At 39.6% G+C, this 20,422-nt stretch overlaps 1 protein-coding gene across 1 annotated transcript in view; it reads left to right on the plus strand.

Moving 5' to 3' along the window:
- Positions 1-18,872, plus strand: part of LOC133749968 (vomeronasal type-2 receptor 116-like) — a 43,577-nt gene extending 24,705 nt beyond the window's left edge. The window contains exons 5-10 of the mRNA XM_062179337.1: positions 77-304; positions 1,320-1,443; positions 3,228-4,132; positions 16,100-16,209; positions 17,447-17,738; positions 18,684-18,872. Coding sequence (XP_062035321.1) covers positions 77-304; positions 1,320-1,443; positions 3,228-4,132; positions 16,100-16,209; positions 17,447-17,738; positions 18,684-18,872 — 1,848 coding nt within the window. The remainder of the gene's footprint in view (positions 1-76; positions 305-1,319; positions 1,444-3,227; positions 4,133-16,099; positions 16,210-17,446; positions 17,739-18,683) is intronic.
- Positions 18,873-20,422: the final 1,550 nt, after the last annotated feature.

Raw genomic sequence — 20,422 nt, forward strand, 5'->3', positions numbered from 1 at the left:
AGGATTTCTCAGTCATATGCACCTCCCAACTCTAATCTGAATGTTCTCCCTCTTTCCAATTGTGCCGCCCCTCCAGCTTCATCCACTCCTGAGGAAAATCCAATTTACCAACAGTGTTGGGGAGGATGTTTCCTTCCATGAAACAAGACACCGTATGGCACACTATGATATCCACAACATTGTGAATTTTCCTGCTGGATTTCGTTTGCTGATTAAAATTGGGGAGTTCTCCTCTGGGAGTGCACATGATCATGGCTTGGTCCTCAATGAAGAGATGATAGAATGGCCTATAGCATTCAAGAAGGTGTGGATCCATGGAAAATTGGATACATACAGAGAGTCTGAGAGGAGATTAAGTGTGAGATTTTAAATAAGCATTCAATTCTCAATTAACATCTTGGCTTCAAAAGATATGGTATCTCTTACACACATATGCGTCAATGTGTATCAGAAGTGTACATTTGTATTAGTTATTGCTGTTATTACTTTGGAAATAATTATGCATTCAGAGATTGAGTGACTAATATGAGCAATGTTAATGAATAGAGATAGAGATCAGTATATAGACATAAAATTACTAAATACACGTGTGCAGAAATTCTATTTTTTTAATTTTTTTTATTTATATAAGGTGAAAAATTTCATTTCATGTATTATATAGATAGATAGATTTAGAAGAACAGTGAAAGTCATTATATTTTAATGCAGCATGAACACAAGTAAATTTTAAGTTGATTTATCCATCACCTATTTGTAGAAACCATTCTCATTTTCATTATCATTGTGGTTGCCAGTAAGTTCAGTTTCTTTTCTGCATAGCATCTCACAGTTGTGATCAAATGTTTTATCATCATTCTACTGTTGAAATCCCCCATGGAATTTTGTAGGTGATTTGCATATCTATCATGCTTTATGCCCAAAGTGCATTCTTAGTTTCTTGAAATTGATACTCTCCCTGCATCTAGAAGTCCAGAAGAGGATTAAATGCACAATCCATGATTTTATAACATTTGCTCATCATTTCTCTGTGGCCTTGTCTTTTTCTGAATACTCAGTCTCAAATATACACATTACAGAAAAATAATCTGAATGTTAAAGATTTCAGAGGAAGAAATGTAGTAGAAAGCAACAAATGCCTAAATTTTTTCAAACCTGGATTGAGCATCATAGGAACTACAAATTGATGTATGAAAAAATCAACAAGACACAGACTGGGGAAGACAGTGATGACCTTCAGCGTGATGGGGCAAATAGAGACATCTTATCACAGTGCCTAATGATGTGCAAAACAATGACCATCACTTCCTTTTCTCCCTCAGACTCCACAGTCTTTATGTAGCCAGAGGTGTGGTCCAGGATTCAGGAAAATGCCACAGGAAGGAAGAGCTGTCTGCTGCTACATTTGTGTTATTTGTCCAGAGAGAGACATTTCCAATCATACAGGTAGAAAACATATAACTCACTATGAAAACTCCACCATCTTAACTATTTCTAGATAAAAAGGAAACCAAGAATATTTATAATGGGAGAAGAGTGCCCCATTGTTCTCTACGCACACTTTCACTCACTCTTTCCATATACCTGTTGTATGCTCACTCTCGCCATCTCATTATGTGTAAGCTGTAGTCTGGTGGTGCTCATCCTCTCTAGCTCAACACTGACACTGATTCTCTCCGACATCCTTCTTTTCCATCCAGTGCTGGATGAGACTGTCTCAATCTGAGATCTTCTAGTAGGCCTACTAATGTCTGAACAAAAAATATCAGATGAGTGTTTGTTAAGGCTCCCTAAGGATTTCTGGAAATCTTGAAATCAAAACTCTTTCATACACAACTGAGAAGCAGGGAGCTACTTCACAGGAATTGTGATGGGAATACTGTATTACTTTCTGTGCTGGGTCTTTTACGTAGTGCATGCTGTGTAGTACACATAATGAATGCTTCCTTTGTTCTTTTTTCTATACTAGAATAAGAGAAAATAAGAGTGAAATATATGAACAAAACATCCTAATAACTATGCAACTCCATAACACCTCCAGTCCATGAACCTTGTATGATTACCAAGTTAAAAGCTAAGTAGCACCTTACTACAAGTGTGGGCCAACTAATATCATTTCCTTTCATTTTAAAAGAGAGAGAGAGGAGAGAGAGAGAGAGAGAGAGATTCCATCTAATTATTCATTCCCCAGACATACACAATTGACCAGGTTTTGCAAGTCAGAAACCAGAAGCCAGGCTCATTTGGGTCTCCCACAAGGGTTCAGGGACCAAAGTACTTGGAGCATCTTCTGCAGCTTTTTCCAGGCCATTAGCAGGGAGCTGGATTGGAAATGGATTACTGGAACACAAAACAATGTCCATAAGGGATGCTGGCATTGCAGGTGGTGGCTTTACATATCATGCCACAACACTGAATCTGTTTTTGTTTATTAAATTGACATATGATTGAAAGAGACACATGTCCACAAACTGGCCTGTTCTTAATGACTTCTTTCATGCTGCTGCTGCAGCAGTGTATTACTTCAACAGAGACAATGTGGTGCCCATGTGGAGTTCACATGACTAAAATGATGAACAAGCCATTCTTTCCGTGAAAATGAGTGGAAAGTTCTCTTTCAATACTGGGATGAAAATATCACTTACTCCAATATAACCATATAAAAACTATTAGAAATAATTCTTTTCTATACAATCACAGTATCTCAGCATTTATATGGAAAGAGTGATGAGTCCAGGAAATTAGAGTATTGAATGATGTATGGATGTCCCAGGAGTGATAGATATTTTAAATAGGTCATCTCCATTTGAGTATAAAAAAACCTTAAACCTGGTAATAACCCCAGACAAATATTATAACCCATGTGAATACAATCTTCTCCAGAGAAAAACACTAGGGACAATAGAGAAGAGGGTTTGGAAGAATCTATGACCATGTGAAATACAGGAAATTCATCACTTTTAGAAAATAAAACACTGAAAGAAATATCTCTGAGTGAATAAAGAGTCCCCAGAGCCCCATGTGCTAAGGAGCTTGTTTCAATGAGTTTCCTACACCTAGAGATAAGCATTGTCTCTGGGTCAGCAGTGCAGAAATAGCCTTTAGTGTGTCCTGGTATACATCAGAGCAGGCTGGACTCACCATGACATTGCAAAGCTGACCATTTTCCTTAACAGGGAAAAAGGAGCAAATTGTGAAATGGAAACACTGAGTCTTCCTTTTCTCCACAGATGCAGAGCAGTGCATCCCGTGTGCAGATCACGAGTACCCAAACCTGGAGAGAAACCGCTGCCTCCCCAAGCTGGTGACCTTCTTAGCCTTTGAGGAATTCCTGGGGATGGCTCTGGTCTGTGTAGCTCTGTGCTTCTCTGTCCTCACAGCTGCGGTCCTCTGGGTCTTTCTGAAGCACCGAGACACTCCCATCGTCAAGGCCAATAACCGGACCCTCAGCTACATCCTGCTTATCACCCTCCTCCTGTGCTTCCTCTGCTCCTTACTCTTCATTGGCCGTCCCAACACAGCCACCTGCTTCCTCCAGCAAATAACATTTGGCCTTGTGTTTACAGTGGCTGTTTCCACTGTGCTGGCCAAGACCATCACGGTGATTCTGGCCTTCAAGGTTACAAAACCTGGAAGAACTATCAGGCGATTGCTGGTATCAGGAGCTTTTAACTTCATCATCCCCATCTGCTCCTTGATCCAACTGGCGCTCTGTGGCATCTGGTTGGGAACTTCTCCTCCATTTATTGAGTTAGATACACACTCTGTGCCTGACCACATCATCCTGGTGTGCAATAAGGGCTCTGTCACTGCTTTCTACTGTGTCCTGGGCTACCTGGGCTCCTTGGCCCTGGCCAGCTTCACTGTGGCTTTCCTAGCCAGGAATCTGCCTGACACATTCAATGAAGCCAAGTTTCTGACTTTCAGCATGCTGGTGTTCTGCAGTGTCTGGGTGACCTTCCTGCCTGTCTACCATAGCACCAAGGGGAAGGTCATGGTGGCTGTGGAGGTCTTCTCCATCTTGGCCTCCAGTGCAGGGCTCCTGGGCTGCATCTTTGTCCCCAAGTGCTACATTATTCTCATAAAACCTGATAAAAATTCTTTGAAAGCTTTAAAGAACCAACGTAATTCTAGGGTATCCTAACATTTTTTCATGCATTTCTTCATGTTTTCAACTTTGTAAGGGAAGTTGCATTCCAACATTGTAAAATAAGCAAAACTAAAAACCATTGTTGTTTAGGCATCTAACCTAGCAAATAAGATCACTTTATTCCATGATTGTACAGTTTTCATATATGCATGGATATGTCCCCAGTTTGTCCTTTTCCACTGATCAAACCAATTCTCAGCCAATGCCACACCTAATTGCTGTGGTGTAATAAAAAGTTTTGATATGTGGAAAGGCGTGTACCTTTGTTCATTTTTAGAATTGTACTATCTACTTTTGGACTTCTATACTAACTTTAGTATCAGTTTGTCGAGTTCCACTGAAAATCTTTTGTGGTATTTTGCTGAGTTAAATGTGTAGGTTCAATCTGGGGAGCTATAACATCTTTATAAAATTCTGTCTTCCAACATATTAATATTATGTTGATTTTTAAATATCTTTCAACAGCATTTTCTAATTTGTTGATAAAACTCTTGTATGTCATTGTCAGCTTTTTTTACATACAACTTCCGTTGCTATTATAAAGTCAGATCTTTTTTTATATTAAATTTTTAAGTTTCTTGTTGCTGCTGCTATAAATTCTGTAATAAAGTGGATTTATTTACCAAAAAAGAAGGTCACCTTGTTCCACATGACACTATTTGGGTATGTAATTTGGTTCTGAACCAGGCCCCGTGTTCCCAGGAAATAAAATCTCTGAGTGAGTGGTGATGACTCAGAGATATTGGGTCCCTTTCAGTCAGCATTTTTCCTGGATCCTGGCTCTGGCCTCACTTCAGGCTCAGCTACTGTGGACACTGAGATGTGAAGCAGTGAAAGGTTGGGTTCTTTTTTTTTAACTTTTCTTTAATGAATATAAATTTCCAATTTACAGCTTATGGATTACAATGGCTTCCCCCCCATAACTTCCCTCTCACCCACAACCCTCCGCTTTCACGCTCACTCTGCCTTTCCATTCACATCAAGATTCATTTTCAATTATCTTTATATAGAGGAGATCAATTTAGCATATATTAAGTAATGATTTCAACAGTATGCACCCACACAGAAACACAAAGTGAAAAATACTGTTGGAGTACTAGTTATTGCATTAAATCACAATGTACAGCACATTAAGGATAGAGATCCTATATGAGGAGTAAGTGCACAGTGACTCCTGTTGTTGACTTAACAAATTAACACTCTTGTTTATGGTGTCAGTAATCACCCTAGGCTCTTATCATGAGTTGCCAAGACTATGGAGGCCTTTTGAGTTCACCGATTCTGATCATAATTAGACAAGATCATAGTCAAAGTGGAAGTTCTCTCCTCCCTTCAGAGGAAGGTACCTCCTTCTTTGATGACCTGTTCTTTCAACTGGGATCTCACTAGCAGAGATCTTTCATTTAGGTCATTTCTTTTTTTTTCTTGCCATAGTGTCTTGGCTTTCCATGCCTGAAATATTCTCATGGGCTTTTCAGCCAGATCTGAATGCTTTAAGGACTGACTCAGGCCAGAGTGCTGTTTAGGACATCTGTCATTCTATGAGTCTGCTGTGTATCCCACTTCCCATGTTGGATCATTCTCTCCCTTTTTCATTCTATCGCTTAGTATTTGCAAACACTAGGTTTTTTCATGTGATCCATTTGATTCTTAGTCCTATCATTATGATCATTTGTTAACAGAAATGCATCACTTGGACTAGTGATATGGCATTGGTACATGACAATTTGATGGGATTGAATTGGAATCCCCTGGCATGTTTCTAACTCTACCATTTGGAGCGAGTCCAATTGAGCATGTCCCAAATTGTACATCTCTTCCCTCTCTTATTCCCACTCATATTTAACAGGGATCACTTTTCAGTTAAGTTTCAACACTTAAGAATAATTGTGTATTAATTACAGTGTTGAAACAATAGTATTAAGTAGAACAAAAAAGTACTAAAAGGGATAAAGTATTAAGCTGTTCATCAATAATCAGGGCAAGGGCTGATCAAGTCACTATTTCTCATAGTGCTCATTTCACTTCAACAGGTTTCCTTTTTGATGCTCTGTTAGTTGTCACTGATCAGGGAGAACATATGTTATTTGTTCCTCTTGGACTGGCTTAATTCACTCAGCATGATATTTTCCAGATTCCTCCATTTTGTTGCAAATGACTGGATTTCATTGTTTCTTACTGCTGTATATTATTCTGTAGAGTACATATCCCATAATTTCTTTATCCAGTCTATTGTTGATGGGCATTTATGTTGATTCCAGGTCTTAGCTATTGTGAATTGAGCTGCAATAAACTTTAAGGTGCACACAGCTTTTTTGTTTGCCAATTTAATTTCCTTTGGGTAAATTCCAAGGACTGGGATGCCTGGGTTGTATGGTAGGATTATATTTAGGTTTCTGAGGAATCTCCAATCTGACTACCATAGAGGCTTAACCAATTTGCATTCCCACCAACAGTGGGTTAGTGTCCTTTTTTCCCCACATCCTCACCAGCATCTGTTGTTGGTAGTTTTCTGTATGTGAGCCATTCTAACTGGGTTGAGGTGAAACCTCATTGTGGTTTAGATTTGCATTTCTCTGATTACTAGTGATCTTTAACATTTTTTCATGTGCCTCTTGGCCATTTGTAAAATGTAAAATTTGTAAAATTTTAGAAAAATGTCTATCATGGTCCTTGGCCCATCTCTTAACTGGGAAGCTTGTTTTGTGGATGTGGAGTTTCTTGATCCCTTTGTAGATTCTGGTTATTTTCCTTCATCTATTGCATAGTTTGCAAATATTTTTCCCATTCTGTCAGTTGCCTCTTCACTTTCCTGACTGTTTCTTTTGAAGTACAGAGACTTCTAAATTTGATGCAATCCCAAATGTTAATTTCAGCTTTGATTGTCTGTGCCTCCATGGTCTTTTCAAAGAAGTCTTTGCCAGTGCCAATCTCTTGCACGGTTTCTCCAATGCTCTCTAATAGGTTGATGGTGTCAGGTCATAGATTTAGATCCTTAATCCATGTTGAGTGGATTTTTGTGTAAGGTAAAAGGTAGGAGTCTTGCTTCATGCTTCTGCAAATGGAAATCCAGTTTTCCCAGCACCATTTATTGAATAGACTGTCCTTGCTCCAGGTATTGTTTTTGGATCCTTGATCAAATATAAGTTGGCTGTAGATGTTTGGATTGATTTCTGGTGTTTCTATTCTGTTCCATTGGTCAATCCATCTGTTTCTATACCAGTATCATGCTGGTATGTAGCTGCCCTGTAGTATGTCCTGAAATCTGGTATTGTGCTGCTCTGGCTTTCTTTTTTTTTTTTTGTACAAGAGTGCTTTAGCTATTCCAGGTCTCCGCTGCCTCCCTATGAATTTCAGCATCATTTTTTCTAGATCTGAGAAGAATGTCTTTGGTATTTTGATTGGTATCGCATTGAATATATAAATTGCTTTTGGGAGAAAGGATATTTTGATGATATTGTTTCTTCCAATCCATGACCATGAAAGATATTCCCATTTTTTGGTATCCTCTTCTATTTCTTTCAAGATTTTGTAATTCTCATTGTGGAGATCTTTAACGTCCTTAGTTAAGTTTATTCCAAGGTATTTGATTGTTTTTGTAGTTATTGTGAACAGGATTGATCTTGGCAGCTTCATGGGATTTGGAGTATCAGGGTGAGATTTTAGGTTTACCCTTAGAAGTAAGTCCATGGGAATGTATGCAAAACTATACAGTTCCTCTCTCTCTTATTCCCACCTTTATTATTTACAGGGATCTATTTTAAATTGACTTTATACACATATGATTAATTCTATGTTAAAGAAAGTGTTCAACCAATGGTATTAAGTAGGAAAAAATAAAAATAATTTAAAAAATTAAAAACTGTTCCTCAACAGAAAACACAAAGGTTGTTTAAGTCATTGCTTCTCATAGTGACAGTTTCATTTATACAGCTTTCCTTTTAGGTGCTCTGTTAGGTATCACAGATCATGGAGAACATATGGCATTTGTCCCTTTGGGACTGGCTTATTTCTCTAAGTATGATGTTTCCAGATTCATCCATTTTGTTGCAAGTGATCAGATTTCCCTTTTTTACCACTGTGTAGTATTCCATAGAGTACATATCCCAAAATTGCTTTATCCAGTCTTAGTTGATGGGCATTTATGCTGATTCCATGCCTTATCTATTATGAATTGAGCTGCAATAAACATGGGAGTGCAGATAACTCTTGCATATGCTGATTTCATTTCCCTTGGGTAAATTCCCAGGAGTGGGATGGCTAGGTCATATGGCAGGACTACATTCAGATTTCTGATATATCGCCAAACTGCCTTCTATACTGGTTTTACCAGTTTACATTCCACTGACAGTGGATTAGGTTTCCTTTTTCTCCACAATTGCACCAGCATTTGTTGTCTGTTAATTTCTGCATGAGAGCCATTCTAACTGGGATGAGGTGAAATCTCACTGTGGTTTTGATTTGCATTTCCCTGATGGCTAGTGATCCTGAACATTTTTTCATGTGTCTGTTGGCAATTTCGATTATATCAAAAGCACTGTCAAGATGTGAATTTGTGCTAAATTTTAAGTTTTGATAATATAAAATGCTCCTGATATAAATGTCTGAAAGTTAAAAAGTCTAATGATTTTGTGTTACTAGACATGATGGTTATTTTAATGAGAAAGGCCCAGAGGCCTAAGGGTTAAATGTCCTGTAAAATACTACAGGTGCTTTCAAAAACAATGGAGTAAGGAAGTGCCTCTTGTTGGTTAATGAGGTTATAATTTTTAATGTTGCAATTTAATCTTTTGACATCTATAGTTTTGTATGTGGTAATAAAATACAGCTAAAGATTTCAAGAAGCTATTACTGAAATTCTTTATTGCTCTATCTTATATGCTACACATGTGCACATATTGTATGTCTACATGGGAAGATTTATTAAGAGCTTTGTTTTAATTGGCTTATAGATAAAAAGATTGCTCATCGATTTAAACTGCTTAAATTAATCAAAGATACATTTTGATCCATGTGACCTGAATCTCTGTATCAGATGTTTTAAATCTGTTGGTACAAAGAAATCAAAAACATTTTATATGTTTATGCTTGAGTTTGCTGCTTAAACAAGCTACGCCATGTTAGATATTTAAGAGATGTTTCTAAATACATGTATTCTTAGAATTTATAGAAGCCATTGGACCTTCTGGTAAATGTTTTCCTAAGTTATTACCTAATAGTTGAAATAGTTCTTTACTTTTATTTGATATTGCTATTGTCAGTAAATGAGCTGGAACTTCCTCCCTCATTTCTCTATTCTAAGCCTGACTTCTTCCCTCATTTCTCTATTCTCTTCAAGGTGGGAAACTGACTCTAGACTCTATAATGAAAGATTCTCTAAGATGCACAATTTGAATTTAGATCTTATAAAAAGGATGGCTAACATTTTCTGTAATCATAGCATAGCCAAAAGGAGAGCTTAAATTATGATTTCATAGCTAGATTTACTTTGTCATGAGCACAGAAAACAGAACAAGCAAAGGGAGAGAAAATTTTAAAGTGAGGACATAGCTTTCCTCAGGGGCATTGTCTAACTGAGGAAAAAACCACTACCAGAACATGCCTGTGACTATAGACCTCTAGTTTCACCTAACAAAGACTAGAGATGTGACTTGAGCACCCCTTGACTTACATCCTCTGGTCTGCTTTAACAAAAGCCAGGAACAGAAGAAAGCTAGGTATCAGAAGCAATGTAAACATAGGTATTTCTGTGGATCCATTATGAGGGGGAGGAGCCCACTGGGAGAAAGAGGTGTGGAGTCACCACACAGACACCAGGAGTTGGGTGAAAGCAGGCCAGAGGCAAGCAGCCCACAGACTCATTTATTTCAGTTGGTACTGCAGCTTCTATAGCTGAGGCAGCCAATCTGGTCAGGGGGCATTTATGCCCTAACCAATCACAGCCTGCTTGCAGGAAGGCTACATTGCCAGGTGGGTTTCAAAGCCAATCCTGAGTAATTGACACTCACTTGCTAGTGGCCATCTTGGCATGACTTTCTCATTCCACCACACATAGGTGGCAGGCCTATTAAAGGTGGCTCTCTACATGGATCTACCCTCAAAGAGACCCAACAGGCCAGTCCACTGCAGTGAATTTCAATGTGGAAAGCCAGGGCTTCAGCAGAAGTCAGCTTATGAAGAGCCCTGGCAGCTCTGCCAGCCAAGAGTTAGATCACTGCAAATGGAACTCTCCTGGAGTCGAAGGACACCCAGGTCAGAGCCACAGATCTTTCTAGCTCTAAGCTGAAAACTCTTCACTCAGTCCAGCTTCCAGAGTAACTGCCACTGCTGAGGGGATGGCCAAGTAAGGTCAGCAATATTGCAGGCAGAACTGTAAGTTTCCTGTTAGAGATACCACCTGCCTTTACCTGGCCAGCTCTCCTCCCAGGCCTGGTAGGTAATGGAAGTCAACAGGGTGCCTTCCCAAGGAGATTTACGCCTCCCTTAGGATATACCCCATGGGAAGAGATAGGTCTGGACCTCATAACTGACAAGGCCTTAAAGCCCACCAGATTATTATCAGGCCCCTTCTGTCAGTTTCTGTTTGCTTCCCAATTGGAGAACTTATGTGTGGCTTTGAAAGCACCTTTCTTAGGTTCTCCAATAATGAGAAATTGTGTCTTTTGTTCTTTTGTTCTAGATCTTATCTAGCTCATCTGGGGCCTCATTCCTTAGTAATCACAGCCTCTACTCTAACATCAATGGCTCTACTCCTGGCCTGTGTGTATTGATGGTCCTCTAACCCACTTAATGTTGCATGAGTTTTCAGAATTTCTCTACAGACAAACCACTCTACCCAAAAAAGATGAGTGGATTTTCTCCCAGTTTTGGCTGAGATCAGCGTTAAACCATATCCATCAAACTGTCCTCACAAGGGTCCAGAGACACACCCCCTCATTTCCTCTCCTCTATGAGATCCTCGCATTACTTGGTTAATGCCACTCTTAGGATCATTGGTTGCTATTCTCACCCTGTCTTTTATTCTACCATGTCTGTGTCTTGTGGTTGGGCCATGTGGTCACCTGGCTTCCAGCAATGTCAGCAGGGGCTAGAGCCCAGTAAAGTGTCCAGGTGCAGATCAATCCATAGATAAGACTGCGGCATTTTACTAACTTTCTGCTGTTTACAGGAGATGATAATGGAACGAACCAAGGCCTTCACCATCCAGGTGGTCAACCAAATGCTGCTACAAGGATATACTCAGCTCCCCACCAAGGAGACAGTGGCTTGAGACATCACTCCATGTAGCAAAGAGTATCTCATTGCTCCATGTCAGCACAAAGTAGCTTTAAACACAGAACATCATCCCTCTACCCTTCCTGGACTTTTGGGGTGAATGTAATCCCATGCAACCATTGTTTTATAAAAAACAAAATGTGGGAATGTCAGTAAAATACCACATTCTTATCTATGGCATGATCTACACCTGGACACCATCCTAGGCTCTAGCCCCCACCTACATTGCTGGAAGCCAGGTGACTACATAGCCCAACCACCAGTGTCAGCTCCAGCCCTTTCCTAATGGGAATCCCTGCTCCTCCTTCCCTGCCCAACCTATGGGAAAATTTTTGGAGGACCTGTTCCTGTATATATGGCTCTCTTTCTCTCCATCTCCTGATCTCTCTCTCTCTCTCTCTCTCTATATATATATATATATATATATATATGCACCGATATGAAGCCAGGAGCCAGGTGCTTCCTCCTGGTCTCCCATGCAGGTGCAGGGCCCAAGCACTTGGGCCATCTTTCACTGCCCTCCTGGGCCACAGCAGAGAGATGGACTGGAAGAGGAGCAACCGGGACTAGAACCGGTGCCCATATGGGATGCTGGTGCCACAGGCAAAGGATTAACCAAGTGAGCCACTGTGCTGGCCCCTCTGTTATGTTATTGAAGTACTGTGATTAGCTTCCATACACTTGCAACCAAACCTTTGTGAGACAGGTTAAACAAGAAGCCACAACCTAGGCACCCTTGAATAACATAATACACCTACACTGTCTGGTGAAATACTCCATGACTTTCTGGGAGGGTACATGAACAAATAATTTCTCACCATTTGAACTCATGAGATGGTGGCCACTATATATATATATATATATATATATATATATATATATATTTCAACCAAAAAAAAAAAACCACCTTGAGGCTGGGGAGGTGAAGAAAGATAAGGACTGCTGAGTACACATGCACCTCCCGCCTCTCATTTGAGTGCTCTCTTTCTTTCCAATTATGCCTGTCCTACAGCTTCAGTAACTTCCAAGGAAAAGCCAATTTGCAAACAACGCTGGTGTTGATGTATCCTTCCATGATCAAGGCATCATATGACACACTATGATATCCATAGCATGTAGACTTTCCTCTGGACCTTGGGTTGTTGGCTAAACTTGAAGAGTTTCCCTGCAAGAGTGCACATGACCAAGCCTTGGTCACCAATGCAGAGATGATAGAATGTCCTCCTGCAGTCAAGAAAGTGTGGCTCCATGAGATGAATTAGAAACAAAGGGAGGTGAGAGGAGATGAAGTATGAAACTTTTAAATATGCATTCAATTCTCACTTCACATGTATGCATAAAATATGATGTTCCTCATACATGTCCTCATGCTCAGCAAATGGCTATCAGATGTGCAAGTTTGTACCAGCAGCTGAGTGAATGGTAGGAAAAAATTAATGCAAGGAGAAAGAAGCAAACTAAGAGACAGAAGTACACACACACATACACAGAAACTTATAGATACTACATATATTTCTGTATACATTCTAAATCACTTAATAATACATGATGAGACTGCAAGTGAGATCCCAGTGAAAAGAATAGGTCATCAAAGAAGGAGGTACCTTTCTATGAGGGGAGGAGAGAAATTCCACTTTGACTGTAACCTTGTCTAAATAAGATCAGAGTCAGTGAACTCAAAAGGTCTCCATAGCCTTGGCAACTCATGACAAGAGCCCAGGGTGATTACTGACGCCATAAACAAGAGTGTTAATTTGTTAAGCCAACAACAGGAGTCACTGTGCACTTTCTCCTCATGTAGGATCTCTGTCCTAAATGTGCTGCACATTGTGATTTAATGCTATAACTAGTACTCAAAGAGTATTTTACACTTTGTGTTTCTGTGTGGATGCAAATTGTTGAAATCTTTACTTAATATATGCTAAATTGATCTTCTGTATATAAAGAAAATTGAAAATGAGTCTTGATGTGAATGGAAGGGGAGAGGGAGCAGGAGAGGGGAGGGTTGCAGGTGGGAGGGAAGTTATGGGGTGGGGGGGGAACTTTGTAATCCATAAGCTGTACTTTGGAAATTTATATTCATTAAATAAAAGTTAAAAAAATAATATATGGTGAGAGTTGTTATTGTATTTTGATGCACTATGGGCTCAAGCAGATTACACAAGATGTGTGAGGGGATTAACTCTGTGGAGGGGTCTCTGTGTGGATGAACTTCTGCCCTTCTCTGGATATGCATATTCATTGGCAAATCATGAAGCCCGTTTCTCCATTAGAGTACTGCAGGCCAGGGAGAGATATTAGGTACAGCCATTAGAGACTTCCTGGGGTACACATAGAGTCATCAGTGGTGAAGGTCACCTTTCACCATCTCAATGAAGAACCATGTGAAATGATGAAACAGTGTGTTTCTTTTAATTCCAACACTAATTCTTTCTACAATTGTCAAATCTTAAAAACAGTCGACTGACATAACAACTTTGGTCCTTATGCACACAGGCTTACAGAACTGCTGTTTCATAAGGCTCTAGGGAGGAATGAGTGTCCATAGCATGTTTTTCCAAAGCTGTTTCCCCCTAATGGAGAGGGGCATGTGCATATGCTCAGGGCAAGGTGATGCTGTGAGTTCCTGGATGGGAAAGAAATGAAGCAGTAAAATGATATAGAAGCCAGAGCTGATCTGATCACAAGGACATTAAGTCACAATCTCTGTGACTCCCTTGGAACTGTCTTTTTTATGATTCTAGCTGTGTCCCTGTGTGACTAAATATACTAACATACACAGTCTACAGGTTGAGAGCATACAGCAATACTGGGACCAACTGTGCCTTACACAGAGATCTATTCTCCCCGCACAGGGCTGAGACAGAAGACATAATCCAGACCATAAAGGAGAATATTTTTGTTTGTTTTTTTGTTTGTTTGTTTTTTGTTTTTTGACAGGCAGAGTGGACAGTGAGAGAGACAGAGAGACAGAGAGAAAGGTCTTCCTTTTCCATTGGTTTGCCCTCCAATGGCCACTATGGCTGACATGTTGCGGCCGGCGCATCACGCTGATCCTAAGCCAGGAGCCAGGTGCTTCTCCTGGTCTCCCATGTGGGTGCAGGACCCAAGGACTTGGGCCATCCTCCACTGCACTCCTGGGCCACAGCAGAGAGCTGAACTGGAAGAGGGGCAACCAGGACAGAATCTGGCGCCCCGACCAGGACTAGAACCCGGTGTGCCAGCGCCGCAGGCGGAGGATTAGCCTAGTGAGCTGTGGTGCCGGCCTAGGGGGAATCTTTAATCTCTGGTATTCTATATGGGGAAAGTCGGGGCCTGCCTTGTTCAGGAGCCCATGTCACAAGTGTGGAGGCCAAATTCTGCATTCTACTTTCTGTTCTCCAACTGGCAAACGTCTGTCCATCTCCATTCTATGCGGAAGAGAGCCAGTCATCATGTGTGTACTTTTCATGTCCCAGAATTTACTATTCCTAAATGTAGAAAAGTCCTATACTGGCATGGTCTGCCAATTTTATGTGTCATTATTCTTCCACATGAAGCTATATGTTATGAAAGTATTTCCTCATAACTGATGGATATTGTTATTGTTTCCATACCACCAAGTGTCATTTTGTATGCATAACCCACACTTGTTTACCCAATATTAGACATTTGGAATGTCATGCATTTTGTGCAACTTTATTTAGTATACTGATAATCATTTTATTTGCATATTTCTTGATGAAAATAATTGAGGAAAATTCTTGGATCATGAGGTATGTTCCCTATTACAGCTTTTGGTACTTCTTGACAAATCCTTGCTGATAAACCCACACATTTCTGTTACCTCACAAATCCCCTTACCCATTGTCTCCCCATTCTTGAGTCCATCCTCTTGCATACCTTGTGTCTCTATGGATCTGCCTGTTGTGGGGACTTCATATAAATGGATTCAAAACCTTTGTGATCTTCTGCTGACTGGCACCTTTCACTGCACAATGTTTTCATGTTCTAACCATTTTGTGGCTTGTATCAATCTGTAGCATACTTTTCTCATAATATCTTAATAACTAGGTATAAATAGGTATCAAGATACTTCTGGTTAGCTATTAAGGTTATAAATATTAAGAATATGTATATTTTTAATATTTGGGATATAAACTATTCCATTGGTGTTACCTAAAAATTAAACATCTGGTAAAAAATCTTTGAGCAATCATAGATCTTGTTCTGTCTCCAGACACTAGATTCTAGAATCAATCTTGCTTTATTATCAAATTAAAAAAAAATCTCCCAAGTGTTAAAAATGTTTGACACACAAGCAATTTTAGACACTTTTTTTGTGAGACAGGGCCATATTTCAAAACATGTATGCTGCATCAAATCACACCCATCTAGACAGCTTCAGGTGCCATGTGTTTTGTAATATAGCATCAAGAATACCTAGTGGAATCAAAGGAAAATAATTTCTTATATCCTAAATTAGTTTCAAGGTTATCGGGATCTCAGAAATAGTTTAGAGAGTTTTCTATTTTATTACCTGATCGCAGTTTATTGAAGATGTTTGAAAGATGAATTAAGACCATTGGTAAAGATTTAGTCTTGGAGTGGCATGTGGCTCATAAGTTTATCTACACATCTTCCTTTGATGCTTGATATCTTTGCATATTTTCTACAAACTTTGTGCTGGGTCTGAAGGTAACACTTGGCAGGCTTGTATTTGGGGAAAGAAGAATTAAATTTATCAGCATGCAGATGACAGCAAGTGCTGTAAGTAACCCTGTAATGAATAAAAATGACCTTTTCAGGTAAATTAATTGCAATTAGGTAAAATGATTAAAAGCAAGAAACATTTTAAATTAATGCCCTTAACTTATCATTACAACAAGTAAGATGAAGTATTGAACAGTTTTCAGTAGCATGTTTTTTGATAGATCTACTTAGTTAATAAAAAGTATATGCTATTTCTGAAGAAAAAACATTTTTCCTCAGCTGTTTAAGGAAAAGACACAAAAATGATTATTCTTAGGCAAAATCTCAAAATTTCAAATTCTGCATATAAGACTAATAGAAAACTGTGTGTAACTTGAGAAAAATGCACTTACCATATAATCAACAATGACTTTTAGAAATGTAATAAAATTATTTCCTGAATTTAACACACATTGAAATGACAGTCCCTCAACCTCAACATTTAAATACATGAATCAATGCACAAAAACAACAGATGATTACATATTACATATTATTATCCCACATAATCTATTATGAATTTCCTTAATTCTAAAATTATAGATGAAATAGAGAAATAAGAAAAATTTCCTAGGAAGAGGAGCAAAAGTATGCATTGTGAGAAAACAAAACATCTATCTTCTTGGACATGTAATATTTGAGATCTATAATTAAATTCCAAGACTCATAGTTTTGCTTAAAATAGGTAGAAAAATGAGAATGTTCAAGACTAAAATGTGATATGATAAAATAGAATTCAGTGTATGAAGAAGACAGTGAATAAAAATTAAGTGAATGTTGTGAATATTCTGACAATTTGATGTTTTGAATGTAAAAGCAAGCATAATTGAATGAAATTGCTTCTATAAGAGTTGATACATTACTGGAAAATTACAGAGAGGACTCAGGAAAATAGCTTCGGTGAATAGATTAGAGATGCTCCTGAATGTGTGGATTACTGACAGGTCAGATGTGTTCAACTCTTTCAGAAGGTACTGAAAACAGAGATGCTTGCCTCTTGGGTTCCATCCCTAAGTAGAAGTGAAATCCCATGTTGGAACACAGCAAGGTTTTCCTGAAGGGCTCGGGAAGGTGAATATGGTCATGGACACAGTTTGCTTCAGAGGAGTCCAAGGGTCATTCCATGATCTTCTAGAGCCCTTGGAACCTCACTCACACCTCCTCCATGTGTCAGAGCTGAGGCACCACTGAATGGAAGTCTCAGTCTGACCATTGCAGCTTCAGAACATGGCTGTGTTGTTGCTCAGAATTCCATGGTCTCACCCTTCTCCTTGATGCTGCCCCTCTATTTAGGTGGCTGTGGAAGAACTACCAATACGTGCTGGCCTTCTGCTTTGCCATCCAGGAGGTCAATAAGGACCCCCAGCTACTCCCCAACCTGACCCTGGGTTTCCAACTCTACAATTCTGTTACCAATGGTCAGTTCACCCTGAGCAGCACTCTGCAGTGGCTGACTGGAAACATTCATTTCATCCCTAACTACACCTGCCAGACACAAGGCAAGACAGTTGCCATCACTGCTAGAACCACGTCAGCATTTGCAGCTGAAATCGGAACAATGTTGGAGCTGTACAAATCCCCACAGGTGAATATTTTGTGAACTCTGCTGAGAAATGTTTCATTCCCCATAAGATCTGTCACATCTGATGCAAGGGTCATGTGGAAGCCAGTTGCACGTATACTACTATTAATTTAAACAGATTCCACAGAATTCCTTGGGCTATGAGAAAGAGAAGGAGCAGTGGATGCTGAGAGCCTCATCTGAGATCCCTGTCTAGGGCCAATGTATCCATCCCATTCTGCTTGGAATGTTGATTGCTGACTATTGACAGGAAATATCCACAGCACAGAGATGTCCTGGGATGACTCCATGTTAGATGTGGGGATATAAAGACCTTGTTCTGTATTTTCCATTTGGAACCCCACTGAAATGATGACAGTCCCAAAGATCATCAAGGAGTATTTGGGCCTCAGTTACACTTAGATGAGATTTCACCCTCTACTATGCCCAATCCTGACTTCCTCACATTCAGCAGATTCCTTCACAGGGTTCCCAGTTCACGCTGACTTTGAAACTCAGAGATTTAAATCTTAGCATGAACTTGATGGCCTGAGAAACAAAGAGAGGCAGAGAGTGTGCACACATTCACTGGTTTAGTCACGAAATGCCCATCATGGTGCTGGTGCTGACTAGCCATGGTGAAGCCTAGGAGTCTAGTAACTCAATTAAATCTCCCAAGTAAGTGTCAGGAACCCAATCACATGATGCAATCAAACTGACTACTAGGGGCTGCATTCGCAATTCCAGGATTCTTAAAGGAGACCCACTTGAAACAGGTAGCATTCTGCACACATTACCAACAAACATAGAGTGCAATAGCATAGGAGAATTCTGGTTTCAAAAGCAAATTTCAAAACTCAGAGATGGTAGGTGATTGTATTCTTCCAAACAATTTAGGTTATGCTCTGAAAACAAAGGAAATTCAAAGTATCAAGAGATTAACACATTAAACAGTTGTTTGTCCCTGAGGTAACATCTAACACCAGTTGCAGTGGGAGCTGTTCACATGTGACACGGAGTGAGAGGTGGGAAGACCGATGTCCTGGTGATGCTGCATCCAAAATCCATGCTTCCTTCTCCCCACAACTGGAAATGAAGATACTTGGATATCTTACATACTTTTATGCTATGAATGAAGATTTACATTTCTTCTCCTAAAGCAAGAGGCACTGAAGCTTGGTATTCTCTGAACCTAGATGATAGAACTTGGTCATGTCTACTCTGGAATTCTCTTTTACAAATTCTTTTTATTTACAAATAAAGAGAATTACAATTCTCTTTAACAAAACAGACAACCCATATCCCACAAAAGGCAGATCATGATGGTTTTCTTTCTTTTCCAATGACGTATAGCCCATTTGATCCCATGTTAAGTGAGAGAGACAAGTTTCTATCACTCTATCAGATGGCCACAAATGACAGCCCTATGGCCTGTGGAATGCTCTCCTTGCTGCTACATTTTGGCTGGATTTGGGTAGTGATCTTTGTATCTAATGATATGAAAGGAGAGGAGTTCCTTCAGGATATTCAAGCTGAGATAGCAAAGAAAGGTGTCTGTTTGGGCTATACAATAAAGCTCCCTGACACTAAGTCAAGGTATGAATCAACTGAAATATTCTTCCTAGCTGATCTTTGCATTTCATCAGCAAATGTGTATATTCTATATGGTGATGTGAGGAGCCTCTATACCATGGAATTTCTAAGCAAATACTATTTAACGCTGGGGAAGGTATGGATCATGGCTGCAAAGTGGGAGATTGTTGTGAAAGAGACAGACCACATGCTGCATTCCTTCCATGGAGGCTTCTCATTTTCACACCACAAGGAAGAAATCCCTGGCCTCAACCATTTTGTCAAGACAGTGGACCCTTCCCACTACCCAGAAGATTTCTTCCCCAGTCAACTATGGCTTCATGCTTTTCACTGCTTACCTCCTGGGTCACTTTGTGGAACAATTGGAGTCTGCCCACCAAATGCTTCCTTTGAGTTTTTCCCAGGACACATTGACATGCTGACCATATCTGGCTCCAGCTATTTCATCTACAATGCTGTGTATGCAGTGGCCCATGCCCTCCATAAGATGCCTTCAGAGCAAATAGAATAGGGATCTCCAGGAGATGCAGCTCAACCTAGGATTCTTCCATGGCAGGTAAACATCTCCCAGAACAGAACATGCATTGAAGGCCTCTTCTCATCCTCATGTATTTTTATTGCAGTACCACATGACCATGTTTTCATGTTGAGATTGGCGTGATCAGGTATAATGGAAAGTGGGTTCTTTCACAACAGACTGGTAATAGATACATCTGTAATTGTTATCTCTGTGTGGAGGATTTGATATAGAACATTTTAAAATACACTTCTTGCTATAGGACATGTTAAAAATATTTTTAAATGGTGTATATGCTAAGAATTGCACATAAATCTACAGATAAATGAGTTTTTGGGCATCTTATCACACTCATAACCAACACCCAAATTAAGAACATAGCATTACCAGTACTGCAAGAGTTGTCAGTATCCTCCACTCAGTTTCATTTTTAACATGTGAAAGAAGAGCATATTGTAGTTAATGTGATATAATTCAGTGAAGCAATATTTAGAATTACATAGCAAGCTATTACCCACATGTAGAACATAATAAGGAACTTATCCATGCATGTACAGGAAAATGTACAGATCAAATTGTTTGAGTAAATCAAATGAAT

Source organism: Lepus europaeus, chromosome 20 (assembly GCF_033115175.1).
Source record: "Lepus europaeus isolate LE1 chromosome 20, mLepTim1.pri, whole genome shotgun sequence".
In the NCBI taxonomy this organism is placed as follows: Eukaryota; Metazoa; Chordata; class Mammalia; order Lagomorpha; family Leporidae; genus Lepus; species Lepus europaeus.